The sequence below is a fragment of the Megascapheus bottae genome, chromosome 2 (genome assembly GCF_031878675.1).
Source record: "Megascapheus bottae isolate mThoBot1 chromosome 2, mThoBot2.hap1, whole genome shotgun sequence".
In the NCBI taxonomy this organism is placed as follows: domain Eukaryota; kingdom Metazoa; phylum Chordata; class Mammalia; order Rodentia; family Geomyidae; genus Megascapheus; species Megascapheus bottae.
The window spans coordinates 17499374-17523037 of record NC_143510.1 but is presented as its reverse complement, the minus strand read 5'-3'; the positions used below and the strand labels follow the sequence as shown (position 1 = coordinate 17523037).

At 41.7% G+C, this 23664-nt stretch overlaps 1 protein-coding gene across 3 annotated transcripts in view; it reads right to left on the bottom strand.

The window, feature by feature from the left end:
* The window catches only part of Nek4 (NIMA related kinase 4), a 30341-nt gene extending 8346 nt beyond the window's left edge, over nt 1–21995 (bottom strand). Inside the window, exons 1-13 of one of the 3 annotated variants that reach the window (XM_090321438.1) lie at nt 21718–21993; nt 20307–20573; nt 19195–19392; nt 18947–19054; nt 14525–14679; nt 13067–13208; nt 8517–8915; nt 7643–7792; nt 7038–7184; nt 5527–5593; nt 4731–4837; nt 2878–2966; nt 335–540 (exon numbers count right to left, since the gene is read on the bottom strand). In XM_090321438.1, the coding sequence (XP_090177564.1) occupies nt 335–540; nt 2878–2966; nt 4731–4837; nt 5527–5593; nt 7038–7184; nt 7643–7792; nt 8517–8915; nt 13067–13208; nt 14525–14679; nt 18947–19054; nt 19195–19392; nt 20307–20573; nt 21718–21810 (2128 nt within the window). In that variant the 5' untranslated portion in view covers nt 21811–21993. Of the gene's footprint in view, nt 1–334; nt 541–2877; nt 2967–4730; nt 4838–5526; nt 5594–7037; nt 7185–7642; nt 7793–8516; nt 8916–13066; nt 13209–14524; nt 14680–18946; nt 19055–19194; nt 19393–20306; nt 20574–21717 lie in introns of all 3 variants that reach the window. The other 2 variants (XM_090321430.1, XM_090321446.1) reach the window with 2 other exon arrangements.
* Nucleotides 21996–23664: the final 1669 nt, after the last annotated feature.

Sequence of the window (23664 nt, the reverse complement as noted above, 5' to 3'; positions counted from 1 at the left end):
ATACTAGGCAAGCACCTTACCACTGAGTTATACTGCCAGTCTAACACACACACACACATTATCAATATGAAGCCAAGGTCAGCCTAAAACTCATGGTCCTCCTGCACTGTTCTCCTGAGTGCCAAGAGTATATCATAATGCCCAGGTGATATTGAATTATTTACATTTATCTTTAAATTTTAATTTCCATGCAATTTTTAGGAGAATGTCTGTTACATAAAGTAAGATAGACCTTTTATGTGGATACCCAAATGAAATTGTAAAAGCCAAAACTATAGGTATTAGTTCCTCTAATCATACTTCCTAGGTTGCTATACAAGAATAACCTGATCACCTGAAGGCAGCTCTTTAAACTGCAGTTCCTCTGCTTCTTCTGCAACTTTTCCATGAAGTACCAGTGTATCACGATACTTCCGGTGAAGTTTGAATTCTGGCACTGGATTTTGTACTGAGATATCTTCACAGCTGTCTTTAGAATCCAGTTTAAGGGTCTGAGTCATCAGTTGTACCAAGTCACACATTTCATTTGTATGAGTTTTTCTGTAAGCAGAAAAAATCTCCTTGTTAATTACTTGGCTTTATGAAAATTTTCTTTTCTTCTTCCTCCTCTTCTTCCCTTCCTCCCTCTCCCTTCTTCTGGCTTGAACTCCGGGTATTGTGCTTGTTTGGCCTGTTTGCTCAGCTTACATGAGCAGCAATCTACCACTTGAGCTATGTCTCCAGCCCAACTGTTTGTTTATTTGTTTGGCTGTGATTTTGTAGTTTTGTTGATTTGGAACTGGGGCTTAGAATTCACAGGCTTGAGTTCACCACTTGAGCCATACTTTCATTTCTGACACTTTTAGCTGGTTAATTGGGGATAAGAATCTCTTGGATTTGGGACAGGAGTTTGGCCTAGTGGTAGAGTGCTTGCCTCTCATGACTGAAGACCCCGGTTCAATTCCTCTGTACCACATACATAGAAAAAGCCAGAGGTAGCTGGGCAGCTGGGCACGGTGGCTCATGCCTGTAATCCTAGCTTTTCAGGAGGCTGAGATCTGAGGATTGCAGTCCAAAGCCAGTCCAAGCAATAAAGTCAGTGAGACTCATCCCCAATTAACCACCAGAAAACTGGAAGTGGTGCTGTGGCTCAAGGGGTAGGATAGTAGCCTTGAGCTGAAGAGCTCAGGGACAATACCTAGTCCCACAGTTCAAGGCCCATGACTTACAAAAAAAAAAAAAAAAAGGAAAAAAGAAAAAGCCAGAAGTGGTATTGTGGCTCAAGTGGTAGTGTTCTAGCCTTGAGAAAGCCCAAGGACAGTACTCAGGCCCTGAGTTCAAGCTCCAGGACTGGCCAAAAAAAAAAAAAAAAGAATCTCTTGGATTTTTCTGCCAGGATCGGCTTCAAACCTTACAAATTCCAGATCTCGGCCTCTTGGGTAGCTAGGATTATAGGCATGAGCCACTGGCACATAGCTTGTGAGAATTTTTCCTTATAATTTAGATGCATTTGGGCACTGGTGGCTCATGTTTATAATTCTAGCCACTCAAGAGGATGAGATGTGAGGATCTGGTTCAAAGCCAACCCAGACAGGAAAGTCTGTGAGACTCCAATTAACTACCAAAAAGCTAGAAATGGATTGTGCTTCAAGTGGTAGAACACTAACCTTGAGCATAAAAGCTCAGAGTTCAAGCTAAGTTCAAGATCCATAACCACACACACAAAGTTAGATGCAAAATGACCTTCAGATAGTTCAGCTTCCAAATGTCTATGTAAGCCTAAAGACTGACACTCCCTTAAATAATATCTTCACAAAATCAACTATATAAAGGCAATAGAGAATGAATAAAATCTACAAGCAGAGTCTGGAATGGAGACCACAGGAGGCTCAAAGTACAGGAGGAAACCTAGCCTTTCTGGGCTTCAAAATTAAGGGACAACCACTGCCAGTAGAAAACAAGAGAAAAATCTTAGAAAGGAGAAAGCCCCAAAGGCAGCAGCCCTCAAATCTGAAATTCTGCTTAACCATTTCCAAGTACTCAACTCTACTTAAATATAAAGCTCAAGAATATTTAAGGGAACAGATATGACAGCCCTCAATAAGATAAAATTCACAAGGTCTGTCATCAGTCAAAAAAGTTGGAGGCCAGGAATGCAAAGAAGTAAAAAAACATACTACGTATTTGTGAACAGAAAAAAAAAAGTTAATAGAAATGACATAAGTGATAGAATTAGTAGATGAGACATTAAAGTGTTTATTATATATATTATATAAAATCATGGTAGAGAAAAACATGAACATGCTAGAGAGACATACAAGATACAACGCAGGCCTAAATCGTATTTTTCCAGATAAAATGTACAATGTGTTACATCTATGGGACAGAATTAACAGACTGGAGGCATGGCTAATTTGACAAAGCACTTGTGTAGTAAGCGCAAAACCCTGGTTTCAAACTACAGCCTGTACAGAAAGAAAAGAAAGAAGGAAAGATAAAAGGAAAGAAATGCACAGTGAACTCAAGATACAGTAAGAAAATCTATGAAAAATGAAAAATAAAATAAAAAGGAGTAGAGCACTGATAAACTTCTAATCCACATGTGAGCATACAGACTCCCAATAGGCAAGAGGACGTCCCCAAATTCCTTTAGAAATAATGGCCAAAACCTTTCAAAATCTGATGAAAACTATAAACATACAGATCAAAGAAGGCACTACAAGCATTCTGAATAAAAATTAGATTATATTCATAGAAGAGATATTTTTAGGTCTAGCATGTACCACAAACTACAGTGTTATCAATGAGACTGCTACAAGTCAGAATACTGCTGTAAATGTACATTCAGGATTGATTCAAACAGAAATACCTCCTGACAGGAGATAGAAAAGAACTTACCCTTCCCTGGTGTCCCCATCTGACTTATCAGTTGAACTTGTAGAAGAACTTAACTCATCCTCAGACAGACAATGAATCCGTTTTCTTTCCTATTAATGTTTAGAAAAAATAAAATTTCCTGTGATATCAAACTAGAATGTAACCCAAGAAACTGATAGAGGCTATGGCTGGACAAAATGTGCTCCTATTGCAAATTAACAAGAGAAACTAACAAACACAAAGACTGAAGTTACTTTATCCAGATGACATTCCTAAGTGATGTCTGAGGAAAATCAAGGTGAAGTTTTACAAGGCTCTGATGAGGCTCAATTGTGAAGAAATTTCCTTTCCAGAAGAGACTGGATTATTAGTTTTAATGTGTCAGCTCTTAGGCAAAAGCCTTTTTACATAAGGACTATTGTAGTTCACAGAATTCTAGCTACATCAAGGAACTGTTTTTCTGTTTTAAAAGATTACTTGAGCCAAGTCCATGTCTGTAATACTATCTACTCAGGAGACTGAGATCTAAGGATCTCAGGTTTGAGGATTAACCAAGTCAGAAAAGTCTGTGAGTCTCTTATCTCCAATAAAATACTTGGAAAAGGCCAAAATTAGTGCTGTGGTTCAGTGATAGAGCCTTGTCTTGAGCACAAAGAGGATCAGGGATAGCACCCTGGCTTGAGTTCAATCCCTAGGACCAGCAAAAGGGAAAAAAATGAGCAAGGCACCAGTGCCTCAAGCCTGTAATCCTAGCTACTCAGGAGACTGAGATCTGAGGATCAAGGTTTGAAGCTAGCCCAGGCACAGAAGTCCTTAAGAGTCTTCAATTAACCACCACAAAACCAGAAGTGGAGCTGTGGCTTAAGGGGTAGAGCACTATCCTTGAGCTGAAGAGCTCAGGGACAGCACCCAGGCCTAGAGTTCAAGTCCCATGACTGTACACCACACCCCCCACCCCCGAAAAAAAAAGAAATTACTTCAAATTAATTAACACAAAAGTAATTAAAAATTAACACAAAATGTATAATTTGGGAAAATGGAGACAACAGCTTCAATTAGTGAAATAACTAAGTGATACTGTTAAAGGAACAACATCATTATTTTTCAGATGGCAGGAAAAATGAGTTGTCAGGTGTTTTATAGCGATGAATCACAGGTTTGGAACCTTGCAATTACCTATTGAGCCTCTAGATGGCATTTCGACATCACCCTCAGAAAAGGAAGTGAAGTAATTTGATATAAAGAGAAAACAGGCAGGCTGGGAGTTTGGCCTAGTGGTAGAGTGCTTGCCTAGCATGCACGAAGACCTGGGTTCGATTCCTCGGTACCACATACATAGAAAAAAGCCGGAAGTGGTGCTGAGACTCAAGTGGTAGAGTGCTAGCCTTGAGAAAGTCCAAGGACAGTGCTCAAACCCTGAGCCCAAGCCCAGGACTGGCAAAAAAAAAAAAAAAAATATATATATATATAAAACAGTCATGATGATTAGCAAGTGAGATCAAAAATGAGTATACCAGTAACCGTTAAAATACATAATGCATGGCCTACTAGAAGTCAAAGGAAGTCTTGTTTAACAATCAGATTTTTCTTTTCCAGTACTGAAGATCAAATCTAGGACTTCGTAGACACTTTATGGGTTGAGCAGTATATAAACCCCCAAATATATTTTTTAACTAGATTACCAAATGTTTATAAGAAAACTTAAAAATGGTCTACCTTTAATGGATTAAACACAATCTTTATAATTTCCCAGCTCCTTTCCTTATCAAGAGGCAAAAGGCATACCTTTACCAGCCCTACCCCTAAAATACATGGAGCTGACACTCGTGAAGTTTTCTGTATTAAGCTTGCCCGATGCAGAAATGTCGAAGCACCTCAATGATACTGCAGTCAGAAGAGAACCTTCGGGTAGGGACGGGATGGGCTTCCTCCTGTGGTTTCCCTGGCCCAGCTGCACTCAGAGTTCTCCTTACTGAACAGCCTGAAAAAATCAACATCCCCAGCAGCTATTTATAGTGGGCTGATTGGTCTCAACTGAAGACAGTCCCGCCAAAAGTAATTCAAACAGCACATTTATCATCACTATGGACACCTTGCTTAGTGCAAATCTTAATTCTGAATCTACCAGCTCTGTAACTCTGGGCAAGTTACCTAAACTCCTGAGAACTCAGTTTTCATCCTTGCAAAAAGGTAATGATGCTGCTGACTACTTTTGGCAGTTTCTATAAGCATGAAATCATCCTCTGAAGATGCTTACCATAGTGCTAGAAGCAGCACTGGACACATGAAAACTGCTAGGACCACATTTAGACAATGGCAATAGGAATGACACAGTCCTCAGCCCAAGGCAGCACCTTCCTCTCTGCTCCCAAGAAGACAGCATTCCTCTGACTAGCAGGTTCTGCATGTGAAAACACATTGCTGCCATTCGGAAATCCTCTGCTCTCTTTTCTAATATCCTTTCTCCAATGATTTATATTCCAGACTCAACAGCCTATGACAATTTTCTAAAAGGCTTATTTAGGAAAAAATGTTAAATATCCCAAATCAATTCCCCCAATTGAATACTACCTCCTGAAAGTCTAAACACCTCACAAGCGGATCCAGTGCTTATGACCATGAGCCAAAACATCAGCCATCATTTAGATGAAAAAGAGAGGCCAACTTCACCTGAAGGGAGCATCTCTTCCTGTAACTGCTTTAGCCGTCTCCTCTCTCTGGCTGATAATGGTCGATCCTTTTAAAGAAAGTCACAGAGTCATTTCTATTCCTACTCAATATTCTTTCTCTCTCCCTTTTTTTCCCTCTCTTCCTTTTTTTTTTTTTGCAGGGGTGGGGGGTGGTTAGTCCTGAAGCTTGAACTCAGGGCCTGGGCACTGTCCGTGAGCAACTTCTGCTCAAAGCTAGCACTCTACCACTTGAGCCACATGCCACTTCTGGCTTTTTCTGTGATTTAGTTGGAGATAAGGGTCCCACAGATTTTCCTGCCCAGGCTGGCTTCCTCAGATCTCAGCTTCCTGGGTATCTAGGATTACAGAATGACCCACCAGTGCCCGGCTCCTATTCATTATTCTTGTAATACCTACAAAGTATGATATAGCATCCAATACTACATAAAGATCTTATACTGAATGTAAAGTAGTGTTCATATCATGGTTACTGCTACTAGAAAGATGATCATACATGATCATAGTCCTGGTCTCTGGGCAATGCTTTTTTTTTTTTTTTTTTTTGCCAGTTTGGGACTTGAGCTCAGGGCCTGAGCACTGTCCTTGGACTTTTCTCAAGGCTTTGAGTGTCAAAGATTTTTCTCAAGTTGGCCTCATCTGAGCTCCTCCCAATCCCAGCCTCCCATATAATTTGGGAAGATAGGTACCCAGGGATGGGTTGAAAAGGGGGTTTGTGAACTTTTCTGCCCAGGCTGGCCTCAATCTGTGTGGTCACCATTCCTCCCATGCACATAGGGTTATGTATATGGGCTACCAAGCACCTGGTCTTATATTTTTTTATTATCAAAATCTACTTTATCTCCTAACAGAAAATGATAATCTCTGGAACTAGAGAATCTATGTGTTTCAATTTAAGCTTCTGCTGGGAATCACAACTGAAGCCCTTCCAATATTCAGCAAAAAAAAAAAAAGAAGGGCTAAGATTTTTTTCCTGAGATGTTTTAATACTTCATAGTATAAATAAGATTTTACAACCAAAAAGCTTTGTAGGCATGGTGTCAATGCCAGTAAACACAGCACTCAAGGCACTGACACAGGAGGATCTCCACCCAGGCCAGCCTAGGTTGTATGAAGAAATAGTATCTCAAAAAAGAAGCCAGGTGCTGGTGGTTCACGTCTATAATCTTGGCTACTCAGGAGGCTGAGATCTGAGGAGCTTGGTTCAAAGCCAGCCTGGAAACAAAAGTCTGCAAGACTCTGACCACCAATTAATCATCAGAAAACCAGAAGTGGTGCTGTGGCTCAAATGGTAGAGTGCTAGCCTTGAGCTGAAGATATCAGGGACAGGACCCAGGCCCAGAGTTCAAGCCACACGACAGACAGAAAAAAAAAAAAAAAAAGACATTCCCCCCCCCCTCTCTTTCTCTCTCACTCTCCCTTCCTCCTTCCCTCTCTCTCTCTCTCACACAAACACACACTCACAAACACACACACACGCACACACTCACAAACCTTTGATGATGATATTTCGCTGCTCCTGGAACGGCGCACAGACTCACTGGCTAATCTACTTTGGTTTTCAACATTTCTTGTTGATATGACATTCACTTTTCCAACAGTAGGATGAGAAGGCAAAAACTGAGGAGGCGCCTCTTTGAACTTAAATAATTTCAAAAGGATGGGAGATTGTCAGTTTTATATACAGCCATTTCCAAAGTTCCCCTATTGGCCAGTCCTCTGAGTATTTGTTAGTGACTTGTCCCTAAAAGCATCAAGATACTGTGTTTTTAAAACATAGATTGCCAAAAGTGAATGATCCTCTAAGATCTCAAAAAAAGCTACCTATGGAAGGTACTTTGAGAAAACAGTGACATGATATTGTACAGTGGATGAGAGAAATGTTTTCTGTAACTCCCATTTTTGTTGGGGAAGACTGATGTTCTTACTGTATTTCTAATGCACTGATAGTTAAACACATCTCATTCTTGCCACCTCCCCCGATGTTCCTTGCATCACTTAAAAGCCTTTTTGGCAAGTGTTAATTGTACTAAACAGAATCCAGATTCTGAAACAACATCACAACTTAGAGTATCTCAACGGGTCAAATCTCAGCTGACCTGGCTCTTTCCCCCACTGTGCTCAGTCTGTTCTCTTTTCTTCTGCTGTTGCTGCCGGGAGAGGGATGGTTCAGATTCAGGGTTGTGTGGCTGCAAACCCAGATGGATTGTGCCCTGTTTTTCCGTAATGTATTCACCAGCAATTTGTTCCTTAAAAACAATAAAACAACCGGGAGTTTGGCCTAGTGGTTAAAGTGCTTGCCTAGCATGCATGAAGACCCGGGTTCGATTCCTCGGTACCATATACATAGAAAAAAGCCAGAAGTGGTGCTGAGGCTCAAGTGGTAGAGCTCTAGCCTTGAGAAAGTCCAAGGACAGGGCTCAGGCCCTGAGCTCAAGCCCAGGACTGACAAAAAAAAAAAAAAAAAAAAAAAAACAATAAAACAAAGCAGAACACCAGAGAATAGTGGGGGGGGGAGAGGGAGAGAAGAGAGAGGGAGGGGGGAAGGAGAAAGAGGGGGAAGGAGAGAGAGGGAAAGGGGAGAGAGAGAGAGTGTGTGTGTGTGTGTGTGTGTGTGTGTGTGTGTGTGTGTGTGTATTGGGGCTTGAACTCAGGCCTGAGTGCTGACCCTGAGCTCTTGTGCTCAAGGCAAGTGCTCTGCCAATTGAACCAACCACAGGCCCACTTCTCACTTTTTGGTATTTAACTGGAGATAAGACTCTCACTGACTTTCATATTGGGGCTGGCTTTGAATCATGATCTTCAGATCGCTAACTCCTGAGCAGCTAGGAATTCAGGCCTGAGCCACCAGTGCTCAGCTGGAATAGTCTTTTGAAGTTCAAATGCCAAACTAGACCAACACTCTGTAACCACACTGTCTTCCAAACATGTCTGTTTCTTAGTATATTTCACTCCTAGTATAATATTACTTACCTGATCCCTTGGCTTCTGGTCTTTGTTTAGGTGCTGTAATGTCTTCACTGGTTCATTTCCTTCCCCACCACCATTATCAGAGCACCATACAGGAATCAGTACTTCAGGCTGAGCCCCAGATTTCATGTTGTCCTGCGGCTTCTCCTCTTTCACTTGAGAAATGGTCCACTGACCTAGCTCATTAGCAGCATCTAAATGTCTTGGTTGATTCTCTTGAACCAAGCCATCATTCATTAAGTCCCTCCTTTCTGCAGGTAAGATGTCAATATTTACTCTACTGATTGTAGCTAGTGATTCTGTAGTCTTGCTCATGTCTGGCTTGCTCATGTCTGGACTAGCTGGTGATTTCAAGGGAGCAACGACCACAGGTCTCTCTTGGGACAAACAATTCTCTTTACCCTGAGCAAAAGCATATATTTCCAAGTTAGCATAGCATTCCTCGTACCGTATACAAAAATTAACTCAAAAGTGGAACAACAAGTTCCTTAAAAAGTTAAGCACAGAATTGGCATATATGTCAGCAATCCCATGTGTAGTTATATACTCCAAAGAACTAAATGCAGGAATTCAAGTAGTTGTGCGTCTGCCAATGATTCTAGAAGCACTATTCAAAATAGCCAAAAAGTGGAAACAACCCAAATGTTCATCAGCAGATGAATAAACAAAATGTGGTATACACAGAATATTATTTAGCCTTAAAAAGGAGGCTGGGGGCCGGGAGTTTGGCCTAGTGGTAGAGTGCTTGCCTAGCATGAACAAAGACCAGGGTTGGATTCCTCAGTACCACATACATAATAAAAAAATAAAATAAAAAAAAAAAGCCAGAAGTGGTGCTGTGGCTCAAGTGGTAGAGCTCTAGCCTTGAGAAAACTCAAGGACAGTGTTCAGGCCCTGTGCTCAAGCACAGGACTGGCCAAAAAAAACAGGAAATTTGAGCTGGGCTCAGTGGCTCACACCTGTAATCCTAGCTACTCAGCAGGCTGAGATCTGAGGATCACGGTTCAAAGCCAGTCTGAGCACTAAAGTCCATGAGAATCTTATCTCCAATTTACTACCAGAAAACTAGAAGTGGCACTGTGGCTCAAGCCTGGGGCCGGGGGAGGGGGGGGGTTAGCCTTGAGCTGAAGGGCTCAGTGACAACACCCAAGCCCAGAGTTCAAGTCCCATGACCAACCAAAAAACAAAAAAATGGGGCCAAGAGTTTGTCCTAGTGGTGGAACCTAGTGGCTCTAGCCTTGAGAAAGCCCAAAGACAGTGAATTCAAGCCCCAAGATAGGCAAAAAAAGAAGCCCAATACCACAAAAAATGAATAACTAAAAACAAATAATGTTTTAAAAATTACTTAGTTTAGCTGGGCACTAGTGCTTATGCCTGTAATCCTAACTACTCAGGAGGCTGAAATCTAAGGATCAAGGTATGAAGCCAGTCTGAGCAGGAAAGTCTGTGATATTCTTTTCTTCAATTAGCCACCAAAGAGCTAAAAGTAGAGGTGGGTAGCTCAAATGGCAGAGCACCAGCCTGAACAAGCAAAATCATGAAGGCCTGAGTTCAAATCTCAATACTGGAACACACAAAATAAAAAATTTACTTAGTTCACAATTATGAAGGCTGGGAAGCCTTGTGGCCAGGTCACATCTGGTGAAGGTCTTGTTAATGGTTGGGACTCTTTGCAGTGTCCCAAAGTGACACAGGAAATCACATGGGTAAATGGAAAATATCTAAAAGATAGCCTTTTGTTTTTTTTGTTTGTTTGTTTGTTTGCCAGTCCTGGGCTTTAGCTCAGGGCCTGAGCACTGTCCTTGGACTTTCTCAAGGCTAGAGCTCTACCACTTGAGCCTCAGCACCACTTCCGGCTTTTTTCTATGTATGTGGTACCGAGGAATCGAACCTGGGTCTTCATGCATGCTAGACAAGCACTTTAACCACTAGGCCAAACTCCCGGCCCACTTATAACCTTTTAAAGGTCCCCTTGGTGCCATGTTTTCTGGGGTTTGAACTCAGGGCCTAGGCACTGTCCTTGAGCTTTTCCAAGGCTAGCACTCTACCACTTGAGCCACAGCACCATTTCCAGCTTTTCCTGTATATATGGTACCAAGGAATTGAACCCACTGCTTCCAGCATGCTAGACAAACACTCTACCACTAGGCCACATTCCCAGCCCCAGTCTCACTTTTTTAACATCTCCTAATAGAATTAAATATTAACATGAATTTTGGTGAGGACATTCAAACAATAGCAATGGTGCTGAGAAGACTATCTACACACAGAGAAAGATGAAGCTGTGCACCTTACCTAACACCATACCCAAAACATTAACTCAAACGGTTTCAAAGATCTAAATGGTAAGGGCTAGAACCATAAAACCCCTAGAAGAAAATAGTGCAAAAGCATCATGATATTGGATTAAGTATTGCTTTCTTAGATATGACACCAACGGCAGAGAATTACAAAAGAAAAAAATAGAAAAATGAGACAATGAAAATTAAAAAACTTTATGCACCAAAAGAGACCATAATGGGGGTGACAATATCTGATAAGAAATGTATTCATTACCTTACTTATTTAACTGTAATCCCTCTGTACATCACCTTTATAAAAAGTTAATTAAATTTTAAAAAGAGACCAAAAGGCAACCCACACTATGGAAGAAAACTTACAAATCATGTATCCAAGAAGGAACTGATAGTTAGAATATAAACGACTCCAGTGAAACCCCAGCCACTCTATAAAAAATTGGCAAGGGATTTCAACAGATACTTTCCAAAGAAGACACACAAATTGGTATAAAAAAAAGTTTAACATCATTAATGCTATGGGTGATACAAATAAAAAACTGCACTAATAGCCACTTCCCAACCATTATGACGGCCACCACCAAAAAAAAAAGGGGGGGGGCAGGTGCCGATGGCTCACATCTATAAAATCCTAGTCACTCTGGGGACTGATATCTGAGGATCGTGATTCAAAGCCAGCCTGGGCAAGAACATCAATGATTCTTACTTCCAATTAACTACCAAAAAAATCCAGAAGTAGAGCTGTGGATGAAGGGATACAGTGCTAACCTTGGGCAAAAAAAAGCTTGGACAGCACCTAGGTCTTCAGTTCAAGTCTCAGGACCAACACACACACACACACACCAAAAAAAAATCCCAGCTACTCAGGAAGCTGAGATCTGAGGATCATGGTTCAAAGCCAGGTCGACACAAAAGTCCATGAGACTCTTATCTCCAATTAACCGTCAGAAAACTGGAAGTGGTGCTGTGGCCCAAGTAGTAGAACGCTAGCCTTAAGCTAAAGAGCTCAGGGACAGTGCCCAGGCCCAGAATTCAAGCTCCATGACTAGGAATAATGACAAAAAAAAAAACCAAAGCAAAAACAAACAAACAAAAAAAAACACAGAAGAAAGGGACTAGTGTGAGGAAGGAAATAAGAGCAAATAATAGGAAAATGAATATGATCAATGTATATTATACACATGTATGATACTGTCATAATGAAACCTATCATTTGCACAATATATGGTATTAAAAAATAAGACCAAAAAAACAAGTGTTGGTGTCTGTAAGATGATAGAACTGTTGGGAAAAAAACACAGGACTCCTCAAAAAGTTAAACTTAGAATTAACCATATAACCTAGCAATCCCATCCTTAAGTATATATCCCTAAGAATTTAAAATGGATATTCAAACACAGGCACATAAATGTTCACAGAAATTCCCAATGTTTATCAATAGGTGAATGGGTAAACTGATGTGTGCTATATACATATAATGAAATAATAATCAGGCCTAGAAAGAACTGAGATATTGATATATTGTGCATGGAGGAACCTTCAAAACACACTAAGAAAGCCAGACATAAAAAGTCACATCAAATAACTCCATTGAGATGAATTATCCAGGGCAGGTACATTCTCTGAAACGTAAAGCACATTGGCGGTTGCCAGGTGAGGAAAAAATGGGCAGTGACTGCTTCACATGTAGGACTTCCTTTGGGCTGATGGAAACATTTTAGAACTAGATAAGAAGTAATGACTGTACACAACTTTGAATGTATAATATCCACATAACTGTCCACTTTAATATGGTTAATGTTATGTAAATTTCACCTAAAAAGTTATTGAAGTACTGACTTCATGCACATGTTGACAGGCTGTAGATGAAATAACTTAAAGAACCTGCCCTCCCCAGTACTTTTGCTTTTTTAATGCGAAGTAAATCACACAACAGAATTTTAAATAAAGCATAATCATTTCCCTAGTAGATAATTTTCTTAGATAATCTATTTTGTTACATTGATTCTAAAATATGATCCTTTAAAAAGAAACATACTGAGCCAGGAGTGTGGCCTAGAATGCACGAAGTCCCAGGTTCAATTCCCCAGTACCACATACACAGAAAAAGCTGGAAGTAGTGCTGTGTCTCAAGTAGTAGTGCACTAGCCTTGAGAAAGCACAAGGCAGTGCCCAGGCCCTGAGTTTAAGCCCCAGGACTGGCAAAAAAATAAATAAATAAAAATAAATAAATAAATAAAATAAAAAGAAACATACCATTACATATGTCTTGGAAGTCTCAGGACAGGGTGGATGGGGGTGGATCCCATCATGGTTGGATTCTGCCTTTCTGGAAATAACTGTAGCAACATGCTTGGATTTAGAGTCGCCATTTTTCAGGTTATTTCTGGAAGTTTTTCTTTATGAAGAAGAAAAGGTTATAATCAACAGAGTGAAGACTAAAGGTTTTATATATATGTAAAAAAATGTGTGTATATATATATATATTATACTTTCTTATAGAACTGCATTGCTTGACAGAGAATAGGGTTTTTAAAAAAAAGTCTAGGAGGTGGGGTGGGGAAGGGGCCGGGAATTTGGCCTAGCAGTAGAGTGCTTGCCTAGCATGCACTAAGACCTGGGTTCGATTCCTCAGTACCACATATACAGAAAAAAAAAATGGCTAGAAGTGGTGATGTGGCTCAAGCATTAGAGAAAGCATTAGCCTTGAGAAAGCCCAAGGACAGTGCTCAGGCCCTGAGTTCAAGCCAGAATTGTCAAAAAAAAAGAAAGAAAGAAAGAAAGAAAGAAAGAAAGAAAGAAAGAAAGAAAGAAAGAAAGGAAAGAAAGGAAAATAAATCTAGGAAGCATGTTATAAAGCACATGTCTTCAAAATAGTCAAGGTAATGAGAAACAAAGAAAACAAACAATTATCACAGACCCCAGGAGATCAAGGAAACACTGAGAACTAAGCATATTATGGTATCCTGGATTGAATACTGGAACAGAAAAGTGACTTTAGAGGAAAGACTAGTGAAAGCTAAATAAAATCTGAAGTTAGTTTTGACAAAGGAACTATAAAATGTTAGATGCTAAAACAGAAAGAACCTTGATCAGAAAAAAGGAGGGTGAGGAATACAAGTTAGGTATGGTTATGCATATCTGTAATATTAGATACTCAGGACGCAGAGTTCAAGAAGACTGTAGGTCCAGGTCATCACAGGAGAAAAAAAAAAGTGAGACTCTGTCTCAAAAAAGAAAAAAAAAAACAGGCTGAAAAGTCTATGTGAATTATATTTCCAACTAACTAGAGAAAAGCCACAGCTGTGGCTCAAGTGGTAGAGCACAAGCCTTAAGTGGAAAAAGCACTTAGCATGCACAAAGACCAGGGTTCGATTCCTCAGTACCACATATGTAGAAAAGCCAGAAATGGTGCTGTGGCTCAAGTGGTAGAGCTCTAGCCTTGAGAAAGCCCAAGGACACTGCTCAGGCCCTGAGCTCAAGCCCCAGAACTGGCAAAAATAAATAAATAATAGAAAAAAACTCACTTTTTTTCTATGTACGTGGTACCGAGGAATCGAACCCGGGTCTTCGTGCATGCTAGGCAAGCACTCTACCACTAGGCCAAACTCCGGCCCCTAGGAAAAACTCACTATAAATTCTTGCATATAATAATTACAGATCATATTTTATGCCATCTGTTCTGTCCTATTATTCTCAAGTGAAGTATCTTACGCCTTTGTGGCCTCCAAAAATAAGGATATTTGGTGTTTTATATAAGGCTGCCTCAGGATGCCCTTCACAGAGGGTCTTTCTTCAGGCCGTCTGCTCAGCATTGTTCTGATCAGTTCTGCCAGCTCTGGGCTATAAATTTTTGGCATTGGTGGCAGCTACAAAGAAAAACAACACTATAATTAGGACTAGTGAACTTATAAAGCAAAGTAAAAGATAGTAGAAGGTACCAGTATTTATTTAAATTACTTATATAGCCACAGAAGTAGGCAGTAACCACCATCTTAGTCTATAGTAGGTATAGTAGTACCAGGTAACCTGTAACAGCAGGTTTAAGATAGTAAAACTAATGCCTTCAACCCAGCAACCACATTTTATTTATTTATTTTTGGTCACTCCTGGCTTGAACTCAGGGCCTGAGCACTATCTTTGGGCTTTCTCAAGGCTAGAACTCTTACCACCTAAGCCATAGCATCACTTTTGGCTTTTTTCTATGTATGTGATACCGAGGAATCGAACCCAGGTCTTCGTTCATGCTAGGCAAGCATTCTACCACTAGGCCAAACTCTCGGCCCCTAGCAGCCCCATTTTAGAAATCTCTCCTTCAGAAATCACAGCATAGTTGGGTGCCAACAGCTCACACCTGTAATCCTAGCTACTCAGGAGCTTGAGACCTGAGGATCACGGCTCAAATACAGCCTAGACACCAAATACCAGTGCTGTGGTTCAAGTGGTAGAGCACTAGCTGAAGAGCTCAGGGACAGCGCCCAGGCCCAGAGTTCGAGTTCCACAACCAACAATAACAACAAATACAGCATAAATTGTTCTAAAGATCATATACTAAGATGTTTAATGTAGGGTTGTTTTAACAAGTAGAAACAATTTAAATATGTCCATAGAGGAGTTATGAAATATTGATGATACAGTCTTGTAAAATATTAAGCAGCTCAAAAAAAAAAAAAAAAAACCTGGGCACAGGGCTCACATCTGTAATCCTAACTACTCAGGAGCCTGAGATCTGAGGATCGAGGTTCAAAGCCTGCCTGGGCACTAAAGCCCATGAGACTCTTACCTCCAATTAACCACTAGAAAATGCGAAGTGGCACTGTGGCTCTAGAGGTAAGGCGGTAACCTTGCTGTAAAGAGCTTAGGGACAATAACCAGACCCTGAGTTCAAGCCCCATAACCAACAAAAAAAGAGGGACAAGGACTGATCAGAAAATATGGCCCTCATACATTAAAAAAATTACAAGCTGTGTGTCAGGTGCCAATGGCTAAACTGTAAACCTAGCTACCTGGGAGGCTGAGTTTGAGAAGATCATGGTTTGTAGTCAGCTCTAACAGAAAAGACTCCTTGTCAACCACAGCACGGCACAGTGGCACAACTTACATTATACTATGTGAAAGGTTGAGATTACGAGAACTGTATTTACATGACAGCCTGGGCAGAAACTCCCATGAGATTCCATCTCCACAGATGGAAGTTGGACAGGGTGGAAATCACCTCTGATACCAACAACCATAGTAGACCTAAAGAAAGTGGATCAAAGCCCATGAGCCAGGACAAGGAACAAGACCCTAGCCTAAAAACAACCAGCAAACCAGGGGCTGGTGGCTCATGCCTGTAATCCTAGCTACTCAAGAGGCTGAGAGCTGAGAATAGTGGTTCAGAGCCAGACCAGGCAGGAAAGTTCATGAGACTTTTATTTATTTATTTATTTTTGCCCATCCTGGGCTTGAGCTCAGGGCCTGAGCATTGTCCTTGGACTATTCTCAAGGTTAGAGCTCTACCACTTGAGCCTCAGCACCACTTCCAGCTTTTTTGTTTTTCTATGGATGTGGTACCAAGGAATCGAACCCAGGTCTTCGTACATGCTAGGCAAGCACTCTACCACTAGTCCAAACTCCCGGCCTGAGACTTATTTCTAACTAACCACCAAAAAGCCATATGTGAAGTTTAAGTGGTAGAGTGCTAGCTTTTAGCTGAAAAGCTCAGGAACAGTGCCCAGGCCTCCAGTTCAAGCACCAGGACCAGCACATACACACACACACACACACAAAAAAAAAAAAACAGCAAAAACCAAAGCTGGAAGTGTTAGTGGTAAAACATCAGTGTAGCAATCACAAGGCCCTGAATTCAAATTCTACTACAGCTAATAAGAAAAATTTTTAAATACTATGTATAGCCTGATTCTATTTTTTAAATATCAGGAATATGTACATAGATACAATTATGCCTGTTTAAAGGCAGGGATAGAAATAAAAAGAGAGGTTTCATCCTTTTTATTTGGTGTTACTGAGATTTGATGTCAGGCCCTTGAGCTCTAAAACTTGAGCCATATACCCAATGCTTTTGGTTTTAATTATATTTCAAATAAAGTCCCCCTCTTTTTGTGCCATTACTGGAACTTCAATTCAGGATCTCCTGCTCTCACTTGGCTTTTTTGCTTAAGTCTGGCATTCAAACACTTGAGCCATACCTCCACTTTCTGGCCTTTCGTTGATTAAATGGATATTAAGAGTCATTCAGACTTTCTGCCCCAGACTGACTTTAAACCTCAGTCCTCAGATCCCAGCTTTCTGAGTAGGTAGGATTTCAGGCATGTATTACCAGCATCCAGCCAGGATCTCTTTTTTTTTCCCAGGCTGGGACAGACATCAAAATCCTCTTATTTACCCTTCCTGTATAACTGCAACAACAGGTGTAAATCACCATGCCAATCGTTATCATCATTATTATTATTATTGGTTGAGATGGGCAGGGGATTTTTGTGAATTTCTAATTTTACAAAAATATTTTATGCGCTGATCCTAGGGCTTGAACTCAGGGCCTGAGCTCTGTCTATGAGTTTTTGCTCAAAGCTAATGTTCTACTACTTGAACAAAAGCTCTACTTCTAACCTTTGGTTGGTTAATTAGAGATAAGATTATCACAAAATTTCATGACGGGGTTGGCTTCAAAATACAACCCATAGGTCTCAGCCTCCTGAGTAACCAGGATTATAGGTGTGAGCCACCAGCACCTGGAGTAAATTTTTAAATTTTTTTGTTTTGTTTTTATTATTAAGGTGATATACAGAGAGGAAATACACACACACACACACACACACACACACACATACACACACACATACACACACACACACGGAGGAAATACACACACACACACACACACTCCAGGCTGACCTCAAGTCACAATCCTCCTAATCTAGCTAGGGAACACATTCTTCTTTGATTCTTTAAGTACTGGAATTGGCAAACTTAACTTTTTTTGTGTGTATATTTTAGGATATTTTTTTCAAATTAACAGAATTAAATGAGTCACGGGGTAATATTAAGATCAGTAAGTGACTTCAGACTTAAGAACTTAATGGGATAATGGGATGTGGTGGTACCTGTCCATAAACCCAGCACTTGGGAGGCCGATGCAGGAGGAATAAGGGTCCAGAGCTGGCCTGTGATACCTACAATGCCTACACATGACACAGCTTCATAGAAAGTACATATAAAGTTAGTCACTAGAGCACTTATATACAATGCTTTCTTTAGCGTTAACAATTGTGATGATTATCAAAAGGACAAGTGAAGCAAGGAAAGACTGGCTTTAAGTAGGACATTCATTCACTGTCTGCCTAAAAGATACTAGGTAGCCTCTCAAAGAATCTGTACATAGCCCAGCTACTGGTTCCAAAAAGCTGGTTCTTTGAAGCTACTATACCTACCATGATTACAGATTAGTATTAAGAAATGACCAGGACCAGGAGTTTCGCTTAGTGGTAGAGTGCTTGCCTAGCATGCATGAAGACCCAAGTTCAATTCCTCAGTACCACATACATAAGGAAAAAAAAGGCCAGAAATGGTGCTGTGGCTCAAGTGGCAGAGCTCCAGCCTTGAGAAAGCCAAAGGATAGAGCCCAGGCCCTGAGTTCAAGCCCCAGGACTGGCAAAAAAAAAAAGAAAAGAAAAGAAAAGAAAAAAGAAGGAAGGAAGGAAGGAAGAAAGGAAGGAATGAATCAATGCATTTTCCTTAATTTCAACCTTGCCTATAGAAGGGACCCATCATTTTTAACATTAACACAGCATCAATGACTATTTAAGTAATTAAAACAATCAATGAATTGGATAGGGAACGGGGGAAAACAAGATGAGGGGTGGGGGAGGGGGGAAGGGAAATGGGGACCATGACATGTGAAAGGGTATCAATGTGTGGGAATTAAGGCACCATTTATCTGGCAAATATCATGTAACCCTTCTATTAATTACAATAAAAATATATTAAAAAAAACAATCAATGAAGGCTGGGGCTACATTTCATCGGTAGAGTACTTGTCCTGTATGTGTAAGAAAAATAAAAAAGGAAAAGAAATCATCAATGATCTTGTCAGTAGCTATATAAATTGTGCTCAATTAGTTCTAGATTATTTACCTTTCCTTCAATAATCCGGTAAACTAAAGAATTCATGTCTTTTGCATTGAAGGCATGCTTCAGAGTAGCCATTTCATAAACACAGCATCCCAAAGCCCAAACATCAGACTACAAAAGAAAAAGGGTAAATGGTTAAGTGTTAAAATACCTAAGTCACATTTTCCTGATTCAGATAACTAGGATGAGTTCTAAAATTCTGAGCAAGTTCTCATAGACAAGGTGAGCCAGAATACATAGCCCAATCTTACCTTATAGTTGTAGGGTTTGTTTGAGAATAATTCAGGGCTCATGTAATAGGGTGTGCCAATGAGAGTGCTGGCCATGTCGCTGTGATTTTCTAACACCCTCGCAATTCCGAGGTCACCCACTTTAATGATGTTTGTTCTTGTTAGGAAGACATTTTGAGTTTTCAGGTCTCGATGAAGGATATGTTTCTCATGTAAATACTGGGGGGAAAAGTTCAGTACATATAAGGATACTGGCGTCTTCTGTATCTTCAGTAATTGTGGGAGTTAAAGAGCCATATATACTACCTACCAAAACATTACTATTCTGCAACATTTAAGTATGAGGTCTCATTTACAACTTCCAAAGGGATAAAAATTAAGTTTTATGCACTAACTGGTCTAGTACTTTCCAAAACTGTTTCCTGGTAACTTAACAACTACATCTGGATCTAGTTCTAAAAAAATACATATATAAGTATATATATATATATTATATATATATACATATACATATATTTATATATACATATACACGCGCGTGTGTGTGTGCGTGTGTGTGTGTGTGTGTGTGTGTATACACTAAGAAAGTCCCACTGATGAAATCCTGAACTTAATAACAGCTTCAATTATAACATGAATCATTTTTATTTAAAGAGAGTATCTGAAAATTCAAACAAGATTGATTCTAGATAAGTATTTCTAGTTCCAGTGACAGTTTAAACAGTTTAAACACAGTATGTGCAAAAAAAAAAAAAAAGCCCCAAACAAGACAACAGTATGCGAATATTAAAACACAAACTTGTTTTGCATTTGCAGCGTGGTAATCCAAAGCCCCAAGTACAGCGATATGAAGCAGCCCAGCTACCTTTCAGCTAATATTAACCATGGCCATCCTCTGCTCCTTTTCAACTCAGAGTAAACAGTAGATTCCTCCCAGGTATATGTGAAACCTATCACCTTAAATCAAGGTTTCACTTAGACACACTGTAAGGCTACAGCAAGAGGGACTGACTTCAGTGTATAAGCGGGCTTTCCAAAAATGCTTTTGGGAAATTTTCCTTTTTTAATCTTAAAATATAGCTGGCAACCTCCTGCTGCCTTGGGTCAGATGGGACGCTGAGTGTAGATGGTACCTGTAAAGCCATGGCGATCTGTACAAACCACTCTACCACCTGACTCTCAGGCAGAAGCTGTCCTTTCTGCTCCTTGAGCTTTCGGTACAGATCACCCCCTTCGCAGAAGCCCATGACGATGTAGAGAAGACCATCTCCTCCCTCCCACGACTCTTTGTAGGTGACGATGTTGGGATGCTTCAGCTGAGACAAGAGCTGAGCCTCCTGTTCTGCAGCTCGCCGCTCCCGGCTGGACGCATTTCGGAGGTTCAGTTTTTTTATGACATACTAATGAAGAAAACACACATTTAAAAGGAAACATGCAGTTCCATAGGTTCTCAAGTATCTAAGCACTCTTATGACTGTCCTCAAAATGAACCTTCTAGACCCTGTCAGAAAATCTATCCCTTTGTTTTTTGAGAAGTACAAAATTGTCCTGACAATGATATTTGTTTTTGTAATGCGGGGAGGGGGGGGGAGTTCAAATGTAGGGCCTTGTGCATATTAGACAAGAATGCCACCATTTACATCCCCTGCCCAGATAATGATGCTTTTTTAAAGATAAAAGTTAAGGACTGGGAGTTTGGCCTAGTGGTGGAGTGCTTGCCTAACATGAAGGAAGACCTGGGTTCGGATTCCTCAGTACCACAAACATAGAAAAAAGCTGGAAGTGGTGCTGAGGCTCAAGTGGTAGAGCTCTAGCCTTGAGAAAGTCCAAGGACAGTGCTCATAAACAGAGTGGTACTGGGAGTGCTACCCTCAAGCAAAAGAAGACCATGTACAGTGCCCAGGCCCTGCGTTCAAGCCCCAGGACATAGAGATGTAGGGGAGGGGGGGGGCAGGCAGAGACAGAGAGAGACACAGCAGTTGTACCATCAAAGAATGATGTATTATCATTATCATATTATGAATATTATAAAAAATCTATATAATGGCATGAAGTGAACCGAGTTATGTTTTGTCATCTTCCCTTCCCTTTGCTATTTACAGCATAATAAACAAAACGAAAAGGAATTAAGAAGGAGGAGCGAAGAAGGCAAGAAGAGGAAGATGACGAGGAGGAAGGGAGAGGGGAGGAGAAAGGGGCAGAGGGACGGAGGAAGGAAGGAAGGAAGGGAGGGAGGGTGACGGCTGTTCCGAGCTGTGCTGTCAGGCCCTGGGCGTGCACGGCCTGCTCTCGGGGACCCGTCGGGGCGGGAGGGGCGGTGCGGGTCAAGCCCACTAACTGAGACTCCAAAAGGAGAGCAGAGGGGCTTGGGGTGCATCCTGCGGTGGGCCTGGCCTTGTCTTCAAAGTCCACTGCGATTTTCCCGAGCAAGTGAGGCCCGCGAAGAGCCCCCTCCCACCCCGCCGGGCCTAGCCCTCCGGACCGCGCGCGGGGCGCACCCGCCGCCGCGGGCCCCTCGCCCGGCCCCGGCCCGGCCCCGCTGACCTGCCTGCCATCCCTCCGGTGCTTCACGAGCGTCACCTCCCCGTAGCTGCCCCGGCCCACGACCCGCACGTAGCAGTAGGCGGCCTGGAGCATGTTCCCGGCACGGGCCCACCCTCGGGATCCTGCAGCGGAGGCGGCGGCAGGTAGGGCGGCAGGCCGTGGCGGGAGGGCCCGCTCATGCCCGAGAGGCGGCGGGGAGGTCGGCAGTGGAGAAGGCCTGGCCACAGCCCGCGCTCCGAGGCCCGGCCCACCGCGACGCCGCTGCCATAGCGATCCCGGCGGGGCAGTCCCGCGCATGCTCAGACATCCTCCAAGGAGGTACCATAGAGTCACCATCTGGGCGGCCAGAGTGGCTGCACCGCTCTGGGAGGACCTGACTTAACGTCTCTGCGCTGGGCGGCCAGAGCGACCCCAACTTCCGGAGCCAGTTCCGGGCACTTCCGCTCTGCGCCGTTGCCAGGGGCAGGCGTTTTACCAGCGCGGCTCCGGCACGCGGCAGCTGTTTTCTCGAAAGTGATAGCAAGAATTCATGATGCTTGCAACGGCGTTAACAAATGGGGGCCGGTGGCTCAAACCTGCTATCCTAGCGACGCTGAGGATGGCGATTCCAAAGCCCGCCTGGGCGGGAAAGTCAGCGAGACTCACCTCCAATTAACCAGCAAAAATTCGGAAGTGGAGGCGTGGCTCAAGTGGTAGAGCGCCAGCCTAACAGTGCCACAGGCCCTCGGTTCAAGCTCCAGGACCCGCGCACACACTGAAACAGCACATGCCACTGTCGGGAGAAATGGAAAAAGAAAGATCTCCAACCTTCCATGCAGGAAATGGGATTAAAGACTCCATCATTATTATTATAGTCTCAAAACATGTCAACCTTCCATACAGTAAATGGGATTAAAGATTCTATTATTATTATTATTATTATAGTCTCAAAACATGTCAACCTTCCATACAGTAAATGGGATTAAAGATTCTATTATTATTATTATTATTATAGTCTCAAAACATGTCAACCTTCCATACAGTAAATGGGATTAAAGATTCTATTATTATTATTATTATTATAGTCTCAAAACATGTCAACCTTCCATACAGTAAATGGGATTAAAGATTCTATTATTATTATTATTATAGTCTCAAAACATGTCAACCTTCCATACAGTAAATGGGATTAAAGATTCTATTATTATTACTATTATTATTACTATCTTAGTCTCAAAACATGTCAGTCTGTGCACCACTGTGCTTTATTGAGATGCTGGGTACACTGCATACCTAAAAACAATAGCCTGTTTGTTGAAAATTGTAAAGAGCTCTCTTAAGAATGTAATTATAGCCGGGCGGCGATGGCTCACGCCTGGAATCCTATCTACTCTGGAGGCTGAGATCTGAGGATCTTGGTTCAAAGCCAGCTCAGGCAGGAAAGTCCATGAGACTCTTATCAACAATAAAATACTCCGAAAAAGCCAGAAGTGGGGCTGTGGCTCAAGTGGTAGAGTGACAGCCTTGAGCAAAGAAGCTCAATGACAGCATCCAGGCCCAGAGTTCAACTCCCAGGATGGGAAAAGGAGGAGGAATGTAGTGATTGCAACTTCTAACCCAGCTTCTAACAACTTAACGCTGGCCTACAGGACACAAGTCCCCCCTTTAAGTCCTACAGCTTGAACTCAGCCACAGCGCAGTCCCTGAGCCTTTTTGGTTTCATGGCTAGCACTTTACCACTTGAGCTCCACTCCTGACATTTTTGTTTTGTTTTGGGAGATGAATCTCATGGACTTTTTTGCCCAGGCCAGCTTTGAAGTGCAATCCTCAAAATCTCACCCTCTTAAGTAGCTAAGATTACAGGTGTAAACCACAGGGACACAGGTTTTATCTAACTTGTAGCCCTAGTAAGTGTTCCTCAGCAAAAGCAATGTTTACCTCTTTCACTGTAGCTTGAACTCAGGGTCT